Source organism: Vulpes lagopus, chromosome 11 (assembly GCF_018345385.1).
Source record: "Vulpes lagopus strain Blue_001 chromosome 11, ASM1834538v1, whole genome shotgun sequence".
NCBI lineage: Eukaryota > Metazoa > Chordata > Mammalia > Carnivora > Canidae > Vulpes > Vulpes lagopus.
The window spans coordinates 105,477,607-105,495,488 of NC_054834.1; the positions used below are offsets into that span (position 1 = coordinate 105,477,607).

At 34.1% G+C, this 17,882-nt stretch overlaps 1 protein-coding gene across 2 annotated transcripts in view; it reads right to left on the minus strand.

The window, feature by feature from the left end:
• NCKAP1 (NCK associated protein 1) overlaps positions 1 to 17,882 on the minus strand; it is a 101,955-nt gene that overhangs the window by 53,539 nt on the left and 30,534 nt on the right. For both annotated transcript variants that reach the window (XM_041773907.1, XM_041773906.1), the window contains 8 exons: positions 12,692 to 12,784; positions 12,443 to 12,499; positions 11,578 to 11,720; positions 11,404 to 11,494; positions 8,687 to 8,824; positions 7,537 to 7,585; positions 3,118 to 3,274; positions 656 to 712 (listed from right to left, as the gene is read on the minus strand). In XM_041773907.1, coding sequence (XP_041629841.1) covers positions 656 to 712; positions 3,118 to 3,274; positions 7,537 to 7,585; positions 8,687 to 8,824; positions 11,404 to 11,494; positions 11,578 to 11,720; positions 12,443 to 12,499; positions 12,692 to 12,784 — 785 coding nt within the window. The remainder of the gene's footprint in view (positions 1 to 655; positions 713 to 3,117; positions 3,275 to 7,536; positions 7,586 to 8,686; positions 8,825 to 11,403; positions 11,495 to 11,577; positions 11,721 to 12,442; positions 12,500 to 12,691; positions 12,785 to 17,882) is intronic.

Consider the following 17,882-nt stretch of genomic DNA (forward strand, 5'->3'; position numbering starts at 1 on the left):
CATTATCTTCTCTCTGGCTTATAGAAATACAGATAGGTCAAATATTACTTCTACCTAGGCTCAACAGAGAAAAGATATACACAAGTATACCATATATTTAACAAATTAAGTTGAAATATCAAGTTATTTATAATTATTTCTGAGAAAATTGGGAAGTTGCTCAAAGATCTTAAATATGCTAATTTTTAAGTTATTCTACTTACTAATGTAAAATATTTACCACAATTCAGGAAAGCCATATTTTGAAAAGTAAATACTATTGAGGGGAGTGTAAAGATGTCAATTTTCATGAAATAGTACAAAAATCATCACAACTTGCAAAGTATTGGCACAAAAGCATAGTAATGGTAAAAGACTTGAATGACACCTAAAATAAAGGCTCTGTAAGGTACAGAGTATTTTTGTATAAGGCATTGTATTTTTATGTAAGGCACAGAGTATTTTTATTAATACCTCAAAAACACTTAAGGACTGTATGTATGCACTAACTTGAAGCTTACAAGATACTGATATATACTTATTTTTCATTGATTCAAAGTCCCCCATTTCTATCACATCTTGCATACCAAAAGTCTGCAATCATTGAACAAAATTATGCTTTAAGAAAAGAATTCTTCTTGATTGTAACTTCCACAGATAAGATTGAACTACTTACGCATGTGACACAGCTGCCTCTTTGCATTCTCTTATGTCATTAATACGCTTATTATAGCTACATGCAAAAAAAAAATTTAGAGCCATGTTAATCTTAATTTCATCAGTAACAGTCAAAACGAGTTAGCCAAATACTAAAAGTCAATTAAAAATGACTATTAGCAACAAGAAAAACTAGCCCTCAAACTAGAAGTGCATGGAAGAAATCTACCTCCCTCCTTTCTCGGTCCCTTACAGTACCAGTTAAGTATTCTTAGAAAAACAGATCTCATATTATATTAAATCTAACAAAAAAAAATAAAGCTCACTATGTAGATCTTGAGTAAATACACCTCACTCAGTCCCCATAAAAACATTAAAATTATTCTTCCATTGTAATTAATATTGGTTTCTAAAAATCTAAAGTAATAACAAAGCTATTTAATACTATCTCATTAAAAAAATTCTGAAAGGACATATATTAGGTCAGCAACACTAGTGAATGTTTAGACATACGAGTTTTGTTGTACAAAAAACTGGGGCGGGAAAGCATATGACTACTTTAAACTAAAACAGGACACCAACATTAAAAAGTTTAAAGGTAACATCTGAAAAATAAGTGCTAATAAATGTTATTTTCGTAACTACTACATACAAAAACTGAAAATTCCTATAATGTTAAAGAAAAACTATATTCCTGAAAACCTGGCTAAAACCAGTTATACCAAGAACTTCAACTTCTAAACTAAATACTCTTAAGATTTATATGCTCTTTGAGCAAATGTCCAAAATACACTAATTGTCCTTTACAATTAAAAAGCTTTTATACTTAATGATCCGATTGTAACTACTGCTAAATCATATTTTAAATTGATCACTCATGATTGAATAAAAAATTAACAATTTCCAACTTTAAATAAGATTCTTAACTGGTAAATTTATTAGAAAAGCATAACAGAAAAAAAAGGGAAAGAAAAGTGTAACAAAAAGACGGTCTCATGATGCCATGAAGCGTATGTGTATCTTAAATAAGCTCGCTCAATATATAGACCACCTTGTTCTAAATGCTTATAATTTATATATAAATATGATTTCACAGACAGGTTATCAATATGGTAAGACACAATACAAGTTTCAGGATTTTCAATCTGAATTAATTAGAAAATGAAAATCAATTAGAAAACATCCCAAAAGACAGGGGGTACTTGCAGGTACTCCAGCATCTAAAATAAAGGCCACATAAGAGTTGGAAAGTACACGGGGCACTAGACCTCAGTTTACGAATGAGAATGTCAGAAACACCCACACTGACAGAAATCAGAACAATAGTCACTTGAGAAGGGGATTGATGGATGGGAGATGGAGCGTGGCAGCAGTGACCCAGAGGGGTGCAAATCAATTTTCTAGGGATAATGGAAATGTTCTATATCTTGATCTAGGAAATCAACAACAGTATTCATATGCAAAGTTGTTGAGTTATACACCTAAAATTTATGCATTTTTCTGTCTGTAAATTTTACTTCAAAATTACTAGGGGAAAAAAAAAAGCAGATTCCATTAACCCCTTCAAGATACAGATATAGGAAATACAATAGGACATCATTCCTGAATGATGTCCAGGCTTTTAATTCACATCACAGAGTAATTCTTACACTAAAATTTGAGGCTTAAGTTGATAGTCTTAAACAGATCTTTATTTTTTATTGACTAACAGATGCTTTGTATCGATTTCATCAAGACATTTCCAAACTGGATATGAAGTAAATCTAGGTAAACTTCATTTCTACCCGCAGCTAAAAAACCAAACATAATTATTTGACATTCTCAGGTACAGGGGGTCCCAGAATATTTTAGATGCTTCTAATTTCAAAAGATTTCAAAATTGCTACCAAGTCTGAGCTCAGCCTGACTTCTATACAACAGCTACAGAACCTCAAGTGGAAAGAAATGCAGGCATTAAAAATTTCAAGGACACGAATTTGTATGAACTGTTTGCTTTACAGGGAATGAATATAAATGAGTCACTTGGAACATCTTATTAAAAGGAACCGTGATTTCTCTTGTGCAGTGGTCTGAGTTCTGTAATTGCTGTAATTAATTTAAAGAAGAGCTTTTGATTGATTCACAATTTTAAATAGCACTTATAAAAATGTCAAAACTCTAAAATGTATATGGTGCTTTTATAGCAATATTTATGTCTAAACCCATATCATGATTTGAAAAAGAGGAGACATCTTCTCTATCCTAGAATGAAAATTTTGAAAAGGCAGAAACACTAGAAACTTTAATCTACAAAGTTACCTATAAAATTATGAATACTACCATAACAGGACAATTGTTAAAAACAACTTGCTATGGCCAGTAGGAAAGTACAGGAGGTGATCACCACATGATCCTTCTCTATCACCAAACTTCAATAAAAATAATCTGCTCACTACCCTTCTCCAAAAAAAATAAAAGACAAGATAAATGAAAATGTCATACCCTCGTATGTTTACAAATAAGTCTTCTGCAGCTTTATGAATGTGGAAAACTTCATCCCGAAAGAGAGAGAGGCAAGAGCTACTTTGAAGAGCTAGCTTCCAAAGGTTCAAAGCTGTCGCATCAGTATTTAGAATCCCATGGCACAAAATGAAGCCAACTTTAAAGAAACAAAAGTAAATACAAATATAAAAGTATTCCAAAATTGAAATCTTTCAGTTATAAAGTTGCTTTCAAAATTTTCAGAAATATAAACATAATCACTAAATTGAGGATTTCAAGTGACAGGCAATAATTCATATACATAAAGATGGCAACATATTTCTCTCAATCTTCTGTATACTGCAAAATCAGTTCTTTGAACCCACACTGATGAGAAAAGGAAATGTTGCTTCTGGGTTGTATAAGTCATTTTAATAAATGAATATATTTATTTATAAAATCTTTATATTTTAAACAAAAGATCAGAAGTTACTAATTAACACATAACTTACTAATCGTTACAACTGTTATAATAACTGAAAAATAAGGCTAATCTACTTTTCTAAATCACCAGAAGAGATGTAATGGCATCTTGCATTTTCATAGCAATTCATAGTTTACCAAATAAGTTCCACGTATATTATCTCACATGATTCTGCGGAGAAGATAAAACAGATGGTATCCTTTTCTTTCATAGTTGAAAAAATGAGGGCTCAATGACTTACATAAAGTTATATTATTAACATGTTAGAGCTAGAGTTAGCCTCAAGTATTTACCCTTAAAGTCTATTATCCACTCAATATATTATGCTGCTCTCTAGTATATGAATTCAGGTAACTCTTTCATCTTTTGTTATCTACTTTGGAAACCCTACACAAATGTATAATCATATATATATGTTTGTGGGTGCTCTCTCTAGCCCTCTGTACTAGGCCACAAAACCTCAACTGTCATTCATTCAACGTCTACTCAGTGCGGGCTATACACAAATTACTGTACTGGGCCAGTTACAAATCAACCGTATTTCCCATGAAATCTCCCTAGGATTCTCAGTAGTCATTCCCATCTTTAAACAAATTCCTAAATCATTAACATACAACTTGCCATTTATCTTTTTATTTTTAGCTCAAGAACCTTCCTTTAACAGAGCCACTACACAAGTTAACTTAAAAAAAAAAAAAAAGATTTTATTTATTTATTCATGAGAGATGCAGAGACAGAGAGAGGCAGAGACACAGGCAGAGGGAGAAGCAGGCTCCCTGCAGGGAACCTGATGTGGGACTCGATCCTGGGACTCCGGGGTCATGCCCTGAGCCAAAGGCAGACGCTCAACCCCTGAGCCACCTGGGTAGCCCCACAGGTTAATTTTTTAAGTTACGTAAACATATTTTTAATGCAAGAGGACCCCTAAACACAAGCCAATTATACGACCTGGTACACAACCAAAGACAGAGAATACATGCATGGAAATTTAAAGAATCCTTATGAGAAATTGTCTGTAAAAGATTCTTTCCTTATATAATGACTTCTTACTCTAAAACCCTGAGTAAAAAGAGATTTCACTTAGTGTCTTATACCTTGTGGAATACTTAGATTCACAAAATTGCTGCTGATAATATAAGGTTTCTCTAAAAATATTAGCAGTTATACTATGTGTTACCATGTTTTATTTTTTAAGATACGGATTACCTCTGAATTTAGTGTATCTATATTTGTTTATGATAGAATCAAAAAAAGTAAATTAATTTAAGATTGCCCAGATCAGGATAGTTTTTGTTTGTTTGTTTTGTTTTTAAGATTTTACTTAATTTACTCATGAGAAACAGAGAGAGAGGCAGAGACACAGGCAGAGGGAGAAGCAGGCTCCATGCAGGGAGCCTGATGTGGGACTTGATCCCGGGTCTCCAGGATCATGCCCTGGGCTGAAGGCAGCGCTAAACCACTGAGCTACCCAGGCTGCCCCAGGATAGTTTATTAAATCACATTTTACCCATCTTTCCCCACCAAGGTCCCAATAAAAGAAATGAACTTTTTTTTTTCATTTTTTAAGCCACAAAATTGTTGGAAAACAAGATAAAAGACTAATACTAGACAAGAAAGTTGGAGAAAATCTTTTAAGAAAGAATCAACTATCAATTTAAAAAGAAACAGAAATTAGTAACACAAAAGTCTAGAAATGAAAAAGAAATCTTTTCCAAGGAGTCCCTCTGAGTGCAACCAATATAGTAAGAACAACAGGGTAAGTTATTTTATAACTGCATTCCAAAAAGCTGGGTCTTCAACATTCCAGACTCAGTAACTTTTGGCCCCAGGTTACAATCTAGACCTGTGATCCTCAAACTTTAGCTTGTATCAGTACTGGGAAGGCTTATTAAATCACACTGCCACGATCCATTTACAGTCTACGTTGGTAGGTCTAGGCCGACATCAAGATTCTCTGTATCTAACAAGCTCCTATGTGATGCTGCTGACCCAGGGACCACACTTTGAACTAATCTAAAGCAAAGTGCTAAAGAAAGACTATCTTCTACAGAAAAAGTCCTACTATGAAAAAAAAAGAAAAGAAAAAGTCCTACTATGAATATCAGGGTCAAAAAAGCGCTGAGTTGAAGGTAATTCTTAACCTCTGTTAACTCTACTCAAGGCTCAGCAAAGCTCAGAGTTAACACTTTCCATACTTCAGCAACTGTTCTCATGCCAAATCTATCTGCCTTATATATGACCTTGTGTAGCCTGCCTTCTGACCCACATTCCTGCCCATAGTACAGAGCCTTGCAATCAGCATTCCTGTATAGCCTGGGGGAACCAGTGCTATTAATTCTAGAAGTCACCCATGCCACCTAATTCTACTAATCACCTCTGTTCTACAACCATACTTCCATAAACATGAACAATCAGGGATCAGAATACATTTAAGCAAAATCAACACTTTGAAAGCTGTCTTTTGAATCAACCAAGAGGCAAACAATGAAAATCTTAATTATCATAATGGAAGAAAATATAAGTATCAAAAAAATGATCAATGTGAAAAATATAATTAATAAAAATGGCTAAGGAGGGGCACCTGGATGGTTAAGCATCCAACTCTTGATTTTGGCTAAGGTCATTATCTCAGGGTGGTGGGATCAAGTCTCATGACAGGTTTCACACTGAGCCCCTCTGTTTGAGATTCGCTCTCTCTCTCCCCCTACCCCACCCCCGCCACTCGTGTGTGCACACTCAGAAAGAAAGAAAGAAAGACAGAAAGAAAGAAAGAAAGAAAGAACCTTTTTAAAAAAAGGCTAAGGATAGGGAGTATGTCCTAAATTACTTTTCTTTCATAATAAAAACAGTGCTGTTCAAAGTGACAGGGTGTACTGAGATTAAGTAAAGAAAATGAGTATTTAGAAATTTTCATAAAAATTTGACATTTATAGTAGAAATCTAGTAACCTATTAGACCGAACAATCTAATAATTAAAAATGTGGATTTTTTAAAGATTGTATTTATTTACTCATGAGAGACACAGAGAGAGAAGCAGAGACAAAACACAGGAAGAGGGAGAAGCAGGCTCCATGCAGGGAGCCTGATGTGGGACTGGATCCCAGGACCCCGGGATCACAACCCAAGCTGAAGGCAGATGCTCAACCACTGAGCCACCCCTAAAAATGTGAGCTTTTCTTTTGTATCTTTATTACTTTATTTCTGGTAACTTTAGTAATTCACTTTCAGTTATTAGTAGTTTAGTCATTCATATTTTATGTAAGTATCAATCTAAAAATTTGTTTAAAAAAAAACCTGATCCTTCACTATAATTTGAGGCATACTATAATAAAGAAATCAACAAATATTGCCTAACAGTAAAAAAATCAAGAAACAAGAACTAGAGAAAGTAAAAAACACAAACTGCTTAAAATTATTCCCTCTGCCACTGGACCGGGGGGTGATACAAGCAGCTGTATTATAGCAATTCTCATTCTCATTTTATCTGTGTGTCACCATGTCTATTTCCCCGAAAATTTGTGAACTTTTCAGGAGCACAAGAAATTTTATCCTCCATGCATCTAACTGCCAACTACGAGTCGCTATTATATGTACTGAAGTAAATCAAAACCAAAAACATTAAGTGAATAAACAAAATATTTTTTAAAATCCTTAAAAACAAAACAAAAAATGTAGTTTTGACAGCTATACTGAGAGGCAACATAATACACCATGAGCCCTGGCATTAGCCTGAGTTCTTATTTTGCCTTTTATCGATTACCTATGTGAATTAAGCTTTAGATTCCTTATCTATAAAAGAGACGATCTAGTCTTGACAGGGTCATAAAAGAACTGAATGAAGTAACGCACAGAGAAGGCGCAGGACAGTGCTTAGCATAGAAGTAATCCATGTTACCTGTTATTTTTCTCTAAAAACTTAAAACCTGAGGGGTAATTACAAAACTAATTTTACTTACAGATTATCCATTTTTCCATTGCATCCAAAGAAAGATATTCACAAGGCATCTTAAAAAGAGAAGATACAAATCTGTGATTAAAAGAATTTCTAAAAACACAAATCCTGTACCAAGTTACACTCCTTTTTTTCCTCCTAAAAATTCTTACTACTCAATAGTTGGCTCAAATACCACCATGACATATTTGAAAAGCTAGATAATAGTTTTATAACTTATATTTAAATGTGCAGTCATAAAGGACAATAAGAACTGTGCCCCTTTCATATTTACACTCCCTGAAACCTCCCTTAAAATAATACTCCTGCTTGTCTTCAATTTGGTAAATGGCAACTTCCAAATTTCCTGTCTATTTCAGAGTTTGCAGTATTCCAAAAGATAATATTTTAATCAAGTTAAAAAAGATTAATGTACATGGATGTTCAGTGTCTCACCCAAATCAGTAATTATGTGTGTATTCTCCACCTGCAGAACATCTTTGTTCACAGAGAAAAGATTAAACAACATGAGGGTTAGGAGTGTCAAAACCCCCTCCCTGCGCAGTTGAAAATTCACACAGAACTTCTGACTCCCAAAGACTTATCTACTAATGGCCTACTATTGACCAGAAGCCCCACCAATGACACAAAGTCAATTAACATATATTTTGCATGTTAATACATATTATATAATGTACTCTTACAGTAAATTAAGCTACAGAAAAGAAAATGTTATTAAGAAAATCTTAAGAAAGAGAAAATATGGTATTTATCAAAAAAAAAAAAAAAACCCAAGTGTAAGGAGACCCACACACTTCAAACTTGTGTTGTTCAAGGGTCAACTACGTGAAAGAATTGTAATGATTTTCTCTGGTTGGTGAAGATTGAGGTGTTTTTTGTTTTTTTCTTTAAAACTTTCTGCATTTTCCAAATTTTCTACCATAACACAACAAAACATTTAAATTAGTGTAAGAAAATACACTAATTGTATTAACTCAGCATCAGAATTTAGAAATAAAACTCAACAGTAGGGCTTACTGAGCATTTAGCAATAAATTTCACTGATGAGCTAATATCAATTAGAAGAAAAACTGCAACAATACTGTAAAACTTATGTTATTTTAAAAATCAACTAAAGTTGATTTTCATTCAAAAAGGGAAAAATAGAACCATACAGTGTCAGACTGTGCAGGATTAAGCATTGTACTAGGTGCACTGATGAGACTCAATAATTGGGCATTTCTCCACTGGTCAGCTGAAAGATTCCTTCGAGGATACACCATCTGAAGAGAAATCAGTGCATCTGAAAGAGACTAAAATAGGAAAAAAGGACGTTGAGGAATAACATTTTCCTTTCTCATTTAAATTTCAGCTACAACTGCTGTGTGTTTCTAAAACTGTACCATCCTAAAACAACAAAGCCTAATCACAACTATACTCCGTATAATATTTGAGATGGGTCTGGCAATCTCCTTTAGAATTTTTTTTTTAACTTCATAAAAACAAAACAGATTCTGCATTCCTGGGCAAGAGCTTAGCTCAGGAAATCATGTTACTTCCTTAGAAGTTAAAATGTTTGGCAATCATGACATATTTATTTCAAAAGGGGTAGGAAACCTAGTGTCATTCTTTTGTACTCTGATAATTCTCACTGAAATAACATAACATTAGGGTTATATGACTAAGTATTAAGAGAGCGCAACACATTTCATATTTCTCCAAAGAATGCCTTATAAAAAAATGTACTCTATCTTAATAAATTACTTAACTTCTATCTGCCGTTTGGTTTGTTAACTACAGCTTTATCATCAAGATACTCAATGTTTCTTCTCATCTGCTTCTTGTTTGCTTTTAACTGTGCTTTGGTACTCATCTCTGCTTCCTAAAACTTCTGTTTAAGAGTAATTCTTTAATCTAGCTGCACATGAACTACCATGGGATTTGTTCAGAAAACAGAAAGCAGGATCCTACCTATAACTTAGTAAACTAGAACCTCTGAGAGTAGACTCTAGAAATCTCTATTTTTATGATGCTCTACCAAATGATTATATTTTTTAAATTAAATTAATTTTAACAAATTCTAGCAAATACAAAATAGGCTTTCCACTAAAACTTGGGATACTAGGATGCCTAGGTGGCTCAGTTGGTTAAGTATCTGACTCTCGATTTCAGCTCAGGTCATGATCACAGGGCCATGGGCTTGAGCCCTGTATCAGGCTCTGCACTCAGTACAGTCTGCTTGAGATTTTTCTCTCTCCCTGTCCCTTTGCTCTTCCCCCACTCACACTCTCAAAAAGAAGAAAAAGGAAATCTTAAAACAAAACAAAAAACCTGGGATATTATGGTACATCAGAAAAAATCATAATAAGGAAATAAATGGTCTAATCCAACTGTATGATTGTCCTCAAGCAATTTAATAGCCTAGTATATGTGAATGAGTATGGAGAGCTTATTTAAAAAGAGATCCAACCCTTAAACCTTTAAGGAAATTTTTATCACCTAAGTGGGAAAAAAAACAAATTTGAAGTGGGTAATTAAAAATAAGGTCAGACATGATTGGCAAGAAGTCAGACACAGATCCAGAGGAAAAACAAGGGAGAAGTAGGGAAGCTAGTTCTAGGTGAGGAAAAAGAGACAGATGACTAAAATCAGAGACAGATGACTACGATGTGCTCATCAACACTCTGAGGAATCCTGACACTTCCATCTATAAGGATGATTTTTACTTCAAATCTGATGCCATCTATTAGCTTATAACTAATGATCCAACTAACTTCAAAACATTAAATATATAAATCTGTGGCTATAATACAGCTATGCAAAAATTAAACTGCAAATACACCTTCAGAATTTTCAGAGGTAAGAAAACAAAGGAAAATTTTGGTGTTAACAGATGCATACAAAATAGTGTATTATTAAAATGTCTAATACTCGTCATTCAAAAAGAATGAACTAAGATTCTGAAATCTTGGCTTTTGCTCTGGTTTTGCCATTACTGCCAAATGCCTAATCGTGTCAGTTCTCCAGCACTCAACTTCCTTACCTATAATGAGGATTTATGAGATACCTATACATTTCCTTCATGTGCTTACGTACACTGAATCAGCCTTAACTGCAGAGAAGCCATAATGGCAAGACTCCTTCGAACAGAAGTTTTTTCAATATATTGTAAAAGACAGACATTCCCAAGCATTTTCACAAAACTCGTCATTTTTTCCTCATTAAAAAGCTTTATTAATTAATATAGCTAAAATTTATCAAGTACTATGTATCCAAACACTTTTTATGAAGTAATTCATTGAAACATCCTAACAACCATGAGGCAAGTACCATTACTCCATTTTTACGGATAAGAAAAGTGAGATACAATGAAAACAGTTAAGTAACTTTCCCAATATTATATACTTAATAATCAGCAGCATTGGGATTAGTACCAAGATAGTCTGGTATCAGAGTAGACATTCTCAAATACTAAATTTCACTACCTCTATACCCAATACCAAATGTGAAAATTATAATGAATGATCCCTGAGTCTCCATATACTGTTTGGAATCTAACTAATGAGTGCTCCAGTTCACAATTAGATAAAACCATGCTTGCCTACTATTCATATCCCATTTTAATGTTTTTCATAAAAGAAGTTTGTTAACTCTATTCACCCTTATGTCATCTCATATGCCTATTTATTTATTCATTCATTCTTTGAGAGAGAAAAAGAGAGAGAGAGCAAGTGTGCATGGGTGGGCGGTGGGGGGTAGGGGCGCAGGAGGAAGAGAATGGGAGAGAATTTTAAGCAGGCTCCATGCTCAGCATGGAACCTGATGTGGAGCTCAATCTCATTACCCTGTATCTCACATGCCCATTAAAGCACATTTAAAAACCAGGTCCTACCTTGCTGTGGGGTACAAATTCTTCCATCATCTTCTTTAAAGGGTTTTCATAATCCACAATCATCTGACCAAGGCGTGGATATTCTCGGTCACTTAAAACAGACATATCAAATATCAGTGAGTTGTTAGCCATCAAACTAAGAACTTCACAAAGATTTGTATAATGGAGGTCTACCTTGCTCCATGGGTCATTTCATGAGCGTAGTTGTATAATCCAATGATTGCCTTCCTTTCTTCAATTCGAGACAGCAGTATCATTAGTGTCGTATAGGTTATGATCAAATCTAAGTAGTTCTTTGTTAAATCAAAGTTTACAGTCTAGAAAACAAAAATCAAGTTTAACTCCTTATTTTGCTAACTTTTAAATGCACAAAAATCTTCACAGCAGCTACTGAAATCCAATCTATAGTTATTTATTTTATTCCCATTTCTAAAATTCTAATTCCTTTCACCAAAAAACATACCTAAAATTTGGAAGTTACAGATAATAGTTTTGTGTTGGTGACACAATTTTATGGATGAAAAAAAATTGTTATTGCCTTAATTGGTAACAGTTTAAAAGAATAAACAAAAGTAGAATAACAAGGAATATGGAGCCAATCTCACTAAGCAAAAAAAATAAGTATTAAATAAATAAGTAATAAAAGTCATTCAATCAGTAAATTGTCACCGGAGACATTCTTCACTTTGATTTTCTGTATATAGAAATTGTCTCACCTAAGAAAGATCCCATCAAGTATGTCTTTTACAGAGAAAAATATTATTCACTTAACTTTTTAAAAGACCTACTAAAATAAAATACTAGAATTAAGAACTGTTTCTCAATATGCAAGACTCATACTCAGTGACAAATAAACAAAAACAAAGAATACATTATAACTTCTTACCTTAAAAAAATGCTAGAAAATAAGCCAAATTAACAATGCTAAAATTTCACACACTAGCCATGGAGATTTTTTTTTAAAGAAAAATATTCAGTCTCCATAGTTCTATTAGAAAATCAGAATAGAACTGGAAACTTTACTGAAAATAATACTTACAATATCAAAGAAGACTTGGCAAACATCAATAGTATTCAGCAATTCACAAACATGGTCCTAAAAATAAAAGCTGATTTTAATCTTTCACCTATATAAATAATACTGAATTTAGAAAACACATACAAATAAAATGCATTTTAACTTTTAGTTCTAGAAGAATTCTAATTTTATTATCTACAAGTTACAAAGCAATTTATACAATTAACAAACATCATTCTATGTTAAATTTTACATATTAAAATACATTACCTTAAATTCCATAACATCTACAAATGTGAAGTAGTACAATGCCAGATTTTTCAGAATCTCTGATTTTTCTTTCTGTAGCTGTGCAAGCTGTTGCTGTAAAAACAAAATCAGAATGCATTGTTCATTCAGAACAAAGATATTTAATATTACTACAAACTATCTTCTTTTATGATTACTATATGGAAGCAGAAGCTCTTAGAACAACATCTCTAGATGACTAAGGCTTTTTTAAAAAACCAAAATACTTGAGACAGCAATTGCTAATAGTGATCAGCAACTGACAGCATGAGGCTATAAAACCAATCAAAGCAGATTAGTATCAAACTGTACTACTATTAAGGAAAGTTGGAAAATATTAGGAAAAAATACAAATGAATTCTTCAAAAAAAATTAAAAACAACTCATGAGCATGAGCACATTACTAGAAGTGAGAGGGGAAAAAAAGATGAAAAACACTGTAACTTACACTACAAAAAAACAATATGCTTTATAAATTTGGAACTTACCAAAAAGAACATCCAGGCAAAGCCACGTTACGCATGCAAAATAAAATGTAGATACAAACATAAAATACAGTAACGGTTCCCTGACCAGATCCACAAAACACAATAATACATTAAACAAAAGCAAAAAACCACAACAACAAAAAAAAAAAAAGAAATGAGAAAGAAGCAAAACTAGAGTTAAGACACAGATAAACATGAAAGAGGGAAATGTGAATATAAAAGATAAACATTATTCAATCAGCTGTATTATTAAATTTACAGAAGTACTAAGTTTTCTTTTTTAAAACTATCGATAATTCTGAAAGAATCCGGGGAATTTAATGCCCCGTATCCTAAGATTTACAGAATTCCAGTAAACTTTCTAGAACTTTTGGTCCTGAGTGCAGTCTACAGAATAGCAACTCCACATCATTTAGGAGCTTATTAGAAAAGCAGATTCTCAGGCCCACAGATCTACTGAATCAGAATTAGCCTTTTAACAAAATACCCAAATGATCTGCATGTACATCAAGTGCCTGAGAATCTGTTGTCTAGAATATGAGAAAACTAGAAAATATGGGAAAGTGGCTTGAAATAACAATCTGGCTATCAAAATCCATAGTGTTGAAGCTCTCAGGCAGTTCTTACTTATATAGGACGGCTGGGGGGAAAGATGCCTCTGCATAATTGTATTGAACCATCATGAAAAGCCAGAAAATTACAGCACTCAGTCTATCATCAAGGGAAGATCTTGAAAACTGTAACAAGAATATTTAAAACAGCAAGCACAACAGTCTGGAAGACCAGCTAATACAAGGTAAACTACCCTGAAGACTGCAGTCCCTGAAGACATTTAAAGAATTATGTTGAGAAAACACGTGTAAATGAAGTACCTCATTACTTCCCCTAAATGCCAGACTTACTACTTCTTACAGTGACGTGTAATTGTCTTTAGCTTTGTCTATGAGAGTAACGGACTTTATTTTGAACAATATATGTTTCAAAACAATTCCATGTTCATATGCACGTTTTTAATCATCACCACTCGTATGTAACATCAAGCAGATACTTATTTAAAAATGATTCTATTTCTGGGGGGTGGTAGATGGTCAAAATGCGTGAAGGGGAGTGGGAGGTACAGGCTACCGGTTATGAGTCAGTCACAAGAACAAAAGTCCAGCAGGAGGAATACAGTCAAGGGTGTTACAGCAGCACTGCAGGTAACAGATGGGAGCCACCCTGGTGGTGAGCGCAGCATTAACACGTAAACTTGTGGAATCACTACGTTACACACCTGAAACAAATGTGACGCCAAGTGCCAATTATACTTCAATTAAAAATAATGTTTAAAAGATTCTATTTCCTCAGATTATACTACTTTTACCTTGTTCAACATTAAACATATGATTTATATCTTAGTTCTTTTTCTTTTCAGTAGCTTAAATTTGAGTTTTGAAATAGGTGAAAGTAGACTCATAATAAGAATATAATTCAGTTGCTACTGAGCTTAATTATTAATAGTACCTCCTTTCAATTTCAGCATCTTAGTTAGTTTAGACAAGAAAAGACACAGTCACCATTTCATTATGGCTTTAATGATCTTTTATACAAACCTCATTTTACATACTGAGAAACTGATGCACATAGAATGTAAAAGGCCTCTCCTGACATTATATAACTACTTCATGGCAGGGCAAGGATTGGAAATTTCATTTCCTTTATCCTAATAAAATGAATGTTCTTTCTACCATTCTGCATGCCCACCAATTTCCCTTTTTAATAAAATCTCATCATGGTCTAAATTTTTCATTCCCTTTTATTTTCTCCAAACCATATGTACCTAGCTTCTATAGTGACTAAAAGAAATGCACTCAACTAATGAATGTCTGAATTCAAAAGTCACGTTTTCAAGATCCTACACAATTTGGTCCTAAATTTAATTTACCTTTTCAATCTAAAATTTCCCCTAGAGGGCAGCCCGGGTGGCTCAGCAGTTTAGCGCCTGCCTTCAGCCCAGGGTGTGATCCTGGAGACCCGGATCAAGTCCCAGGTCAGGCTCCCTGCATGGAGCCTGCTTTCTCCCTCTGCCTGCCCGTGTCTCTGCCCCGGCCCCCCCCCCCTCTGTGTGTCTCATGAATAAAAAAATAAAATCTTTTAAAAATAAATAATAAAATTTCCCCTACATTCATTCATTCACACACAGTAGCCAAAACAAACTACACACTATTTTCTATACACATCTCATGTTTCGTTATTGTTTCTTCAACTAAGTCATCCAAATCCCACTCCTCCCAAATCACTCAGTTTAAATGTTAACTGTTTTCAAGAAACCATCCCTGAGGGCACCTGGGTGGCTCAGTCGGTTAAGTATCTGACTCTTGATTTAGGCTCAGGTCATGATCTCTGGGTTATGGGATCTTGGTCCTTTGTCAGGCTCCACACTCAGGGCAGAATTTGCTCCAGATTCTCTTTCTCTGCTCCCAACCCCTGCTCGTGTGGGTGCGCACACTCTCTCCTCAATCCCTCTCGCTCTCTCATAAGTAAATAAATAAATGAATGAATGAATGAATGAAATCTTTAAAAAAAAATCCCTGATTTAACTTCCTCCCTGAAGCAAACATCTCTGTCCTCTAAGTGTGTATAATTTCTAATAATACCAGTTTTTACCTTGTATCTCAGTGTCTCCAACACTACAAGACAGTGTACCAAACATATCTTCAATCTCCAGAGCCCATATCCTACAGCTCTGCATATAAGAAAGTATCCAATATAAACATTTATCAGGAGTGATTTTGACATATTAAAAAGCCTTTTATGTCAACAACAGATGGCAGGTTTGGGTAGTTCTGTTAGAAAGCCTACCTCTTATGCAACCATGACTCAATAACTTCACATCTCAGAGCCTATTACCCTCATCATAAGCCAAAATAATGTACATGAGAACATCTGACACTGCCTGACACCCAGAAGCTACCCATTAGACATCAGGTGAATAACAAAGGGGGCTCACAGACCACTTCTTCAAAACAAGCAAAAATAAAGCTATTTTAAATAATCCCAATCCCACTTACACTACTTCTATTAAGAGTTGATATTAAGTAAGCATGAACTCCTTGCCAGACTTTGTTCCAAATATTCTACAAGTATTTCACTCAATCCTCTCAATTATGTTCCCTCTTTAATGAAAATAAATTCCATAAAGCCATGCATTAAAGAGTTGAATTAGAACAAAGAACAAAGGTATCTACAATTTTCAGACTTCCGCCACAAAAAAAATGTTACCTTTTAGTTCTTAAAGTGAAGGAGAGTAGATACTACTACAAAGTACTTAATTTTAGGTTCAACATTCAGAACAAGGTTTATTTAATTCATCACCTCACTGTTTTTATAAAAAACAAAAAGCTGGAAATAGTACATAAATTAGTAAATTGTTTGATATTACAGAACATTAGAAAACTACAATTTTGAGAATAATTCATGAACTTCATTAATACTTTAAAAGCATATCATGGGGGGGATTCCTGGGTGGCTCAGCGGTTTAGCGCCTGCCTTCCGCCCAGGGCGTGATCCTGGAGTCCCAGGATCAAGTCCCAGGTCTGGCTTCCTGCATGGAGCCTGCTTCTCCCTCTGTCTGTGTCTCTGCCTGTGTCTTTCATGAATAAATAAATAAAATCTTTTTAAAATATGAATAAATAAATATAAGCACCATCATAGATCTATAAATTAACTATATACATTAGCAAAATATTTGTACAATGCTTTCCTTAAACTTTCAAACTATGGATCATATTCTTAACGTTCACGTAAAATATGTAAAAATTGAAAATAAAAAGGATAAAGATTAGCCATGCAGATTATATCTTTGCACTGAAACATCCTGGTAATCAATCTTTGCCAAAATAAGAAGCATTTTCCACACAAAGTAAAAACTTGAAATGTGATATTTACTAGTTTTCTTTTTCAAAGAAAAACTACTGGCAACTTACAATAAAGGAACCAATGCCTAAGTAACTCACTGATTTTCAAGACATATAAATGTGGCTATTTGTTCTTTATTCACCTGTGTCAATTACTACCTTCTTTCATTATCAAAATTGCTTATACATAAATATTTTTCTTGATCTAAATTATGCTAGTATTTTGTTCCTCTTAAAAAATAACCAGTACAGAAGTTTGGTCTCAGGGAATGCTTTCTGCAGTTTCTTGGTAAGATACTCTAAAGCAGGTTTTTAAAAATGTGAGTTCCAAGAAGCTACTTGGGTACATCTCTTTTAAGGAACTGTCAGCTTCCCACCCTCATCAACTCTCCACAGTACACTAGCCTCTGAACTGGTCTCGAGACTTCATCTCTTGCCTCTTCAGTCTTCACATAGAAGCAGGAGAGTGCAAATTTTAAAGCAATATACTACCTCAAGGGCGGCCCGGGTGGCTCAGAGGTTTAGTGCCACCTTCAGCCCAGGGCCTGATCCTGGAGACCCTGGATCGAGTCCCACGTCAGGTTCCCTACATAGAGTCGGCTTCTCCCTCTGCCTGTGTCTCTGCCTCTCTCTCTGTGTCTCTCATGAATCAATAAATAAAATCTTAAAAAAAAATACTACCTCAAAAAACTGATTCCAATAATAGTTATGCAAGATATTGATACTGGGTGAAGAATATATGGGCACTCTGCACTATTTCTGCAATTTTTTAAAGTCTAATATCATTTC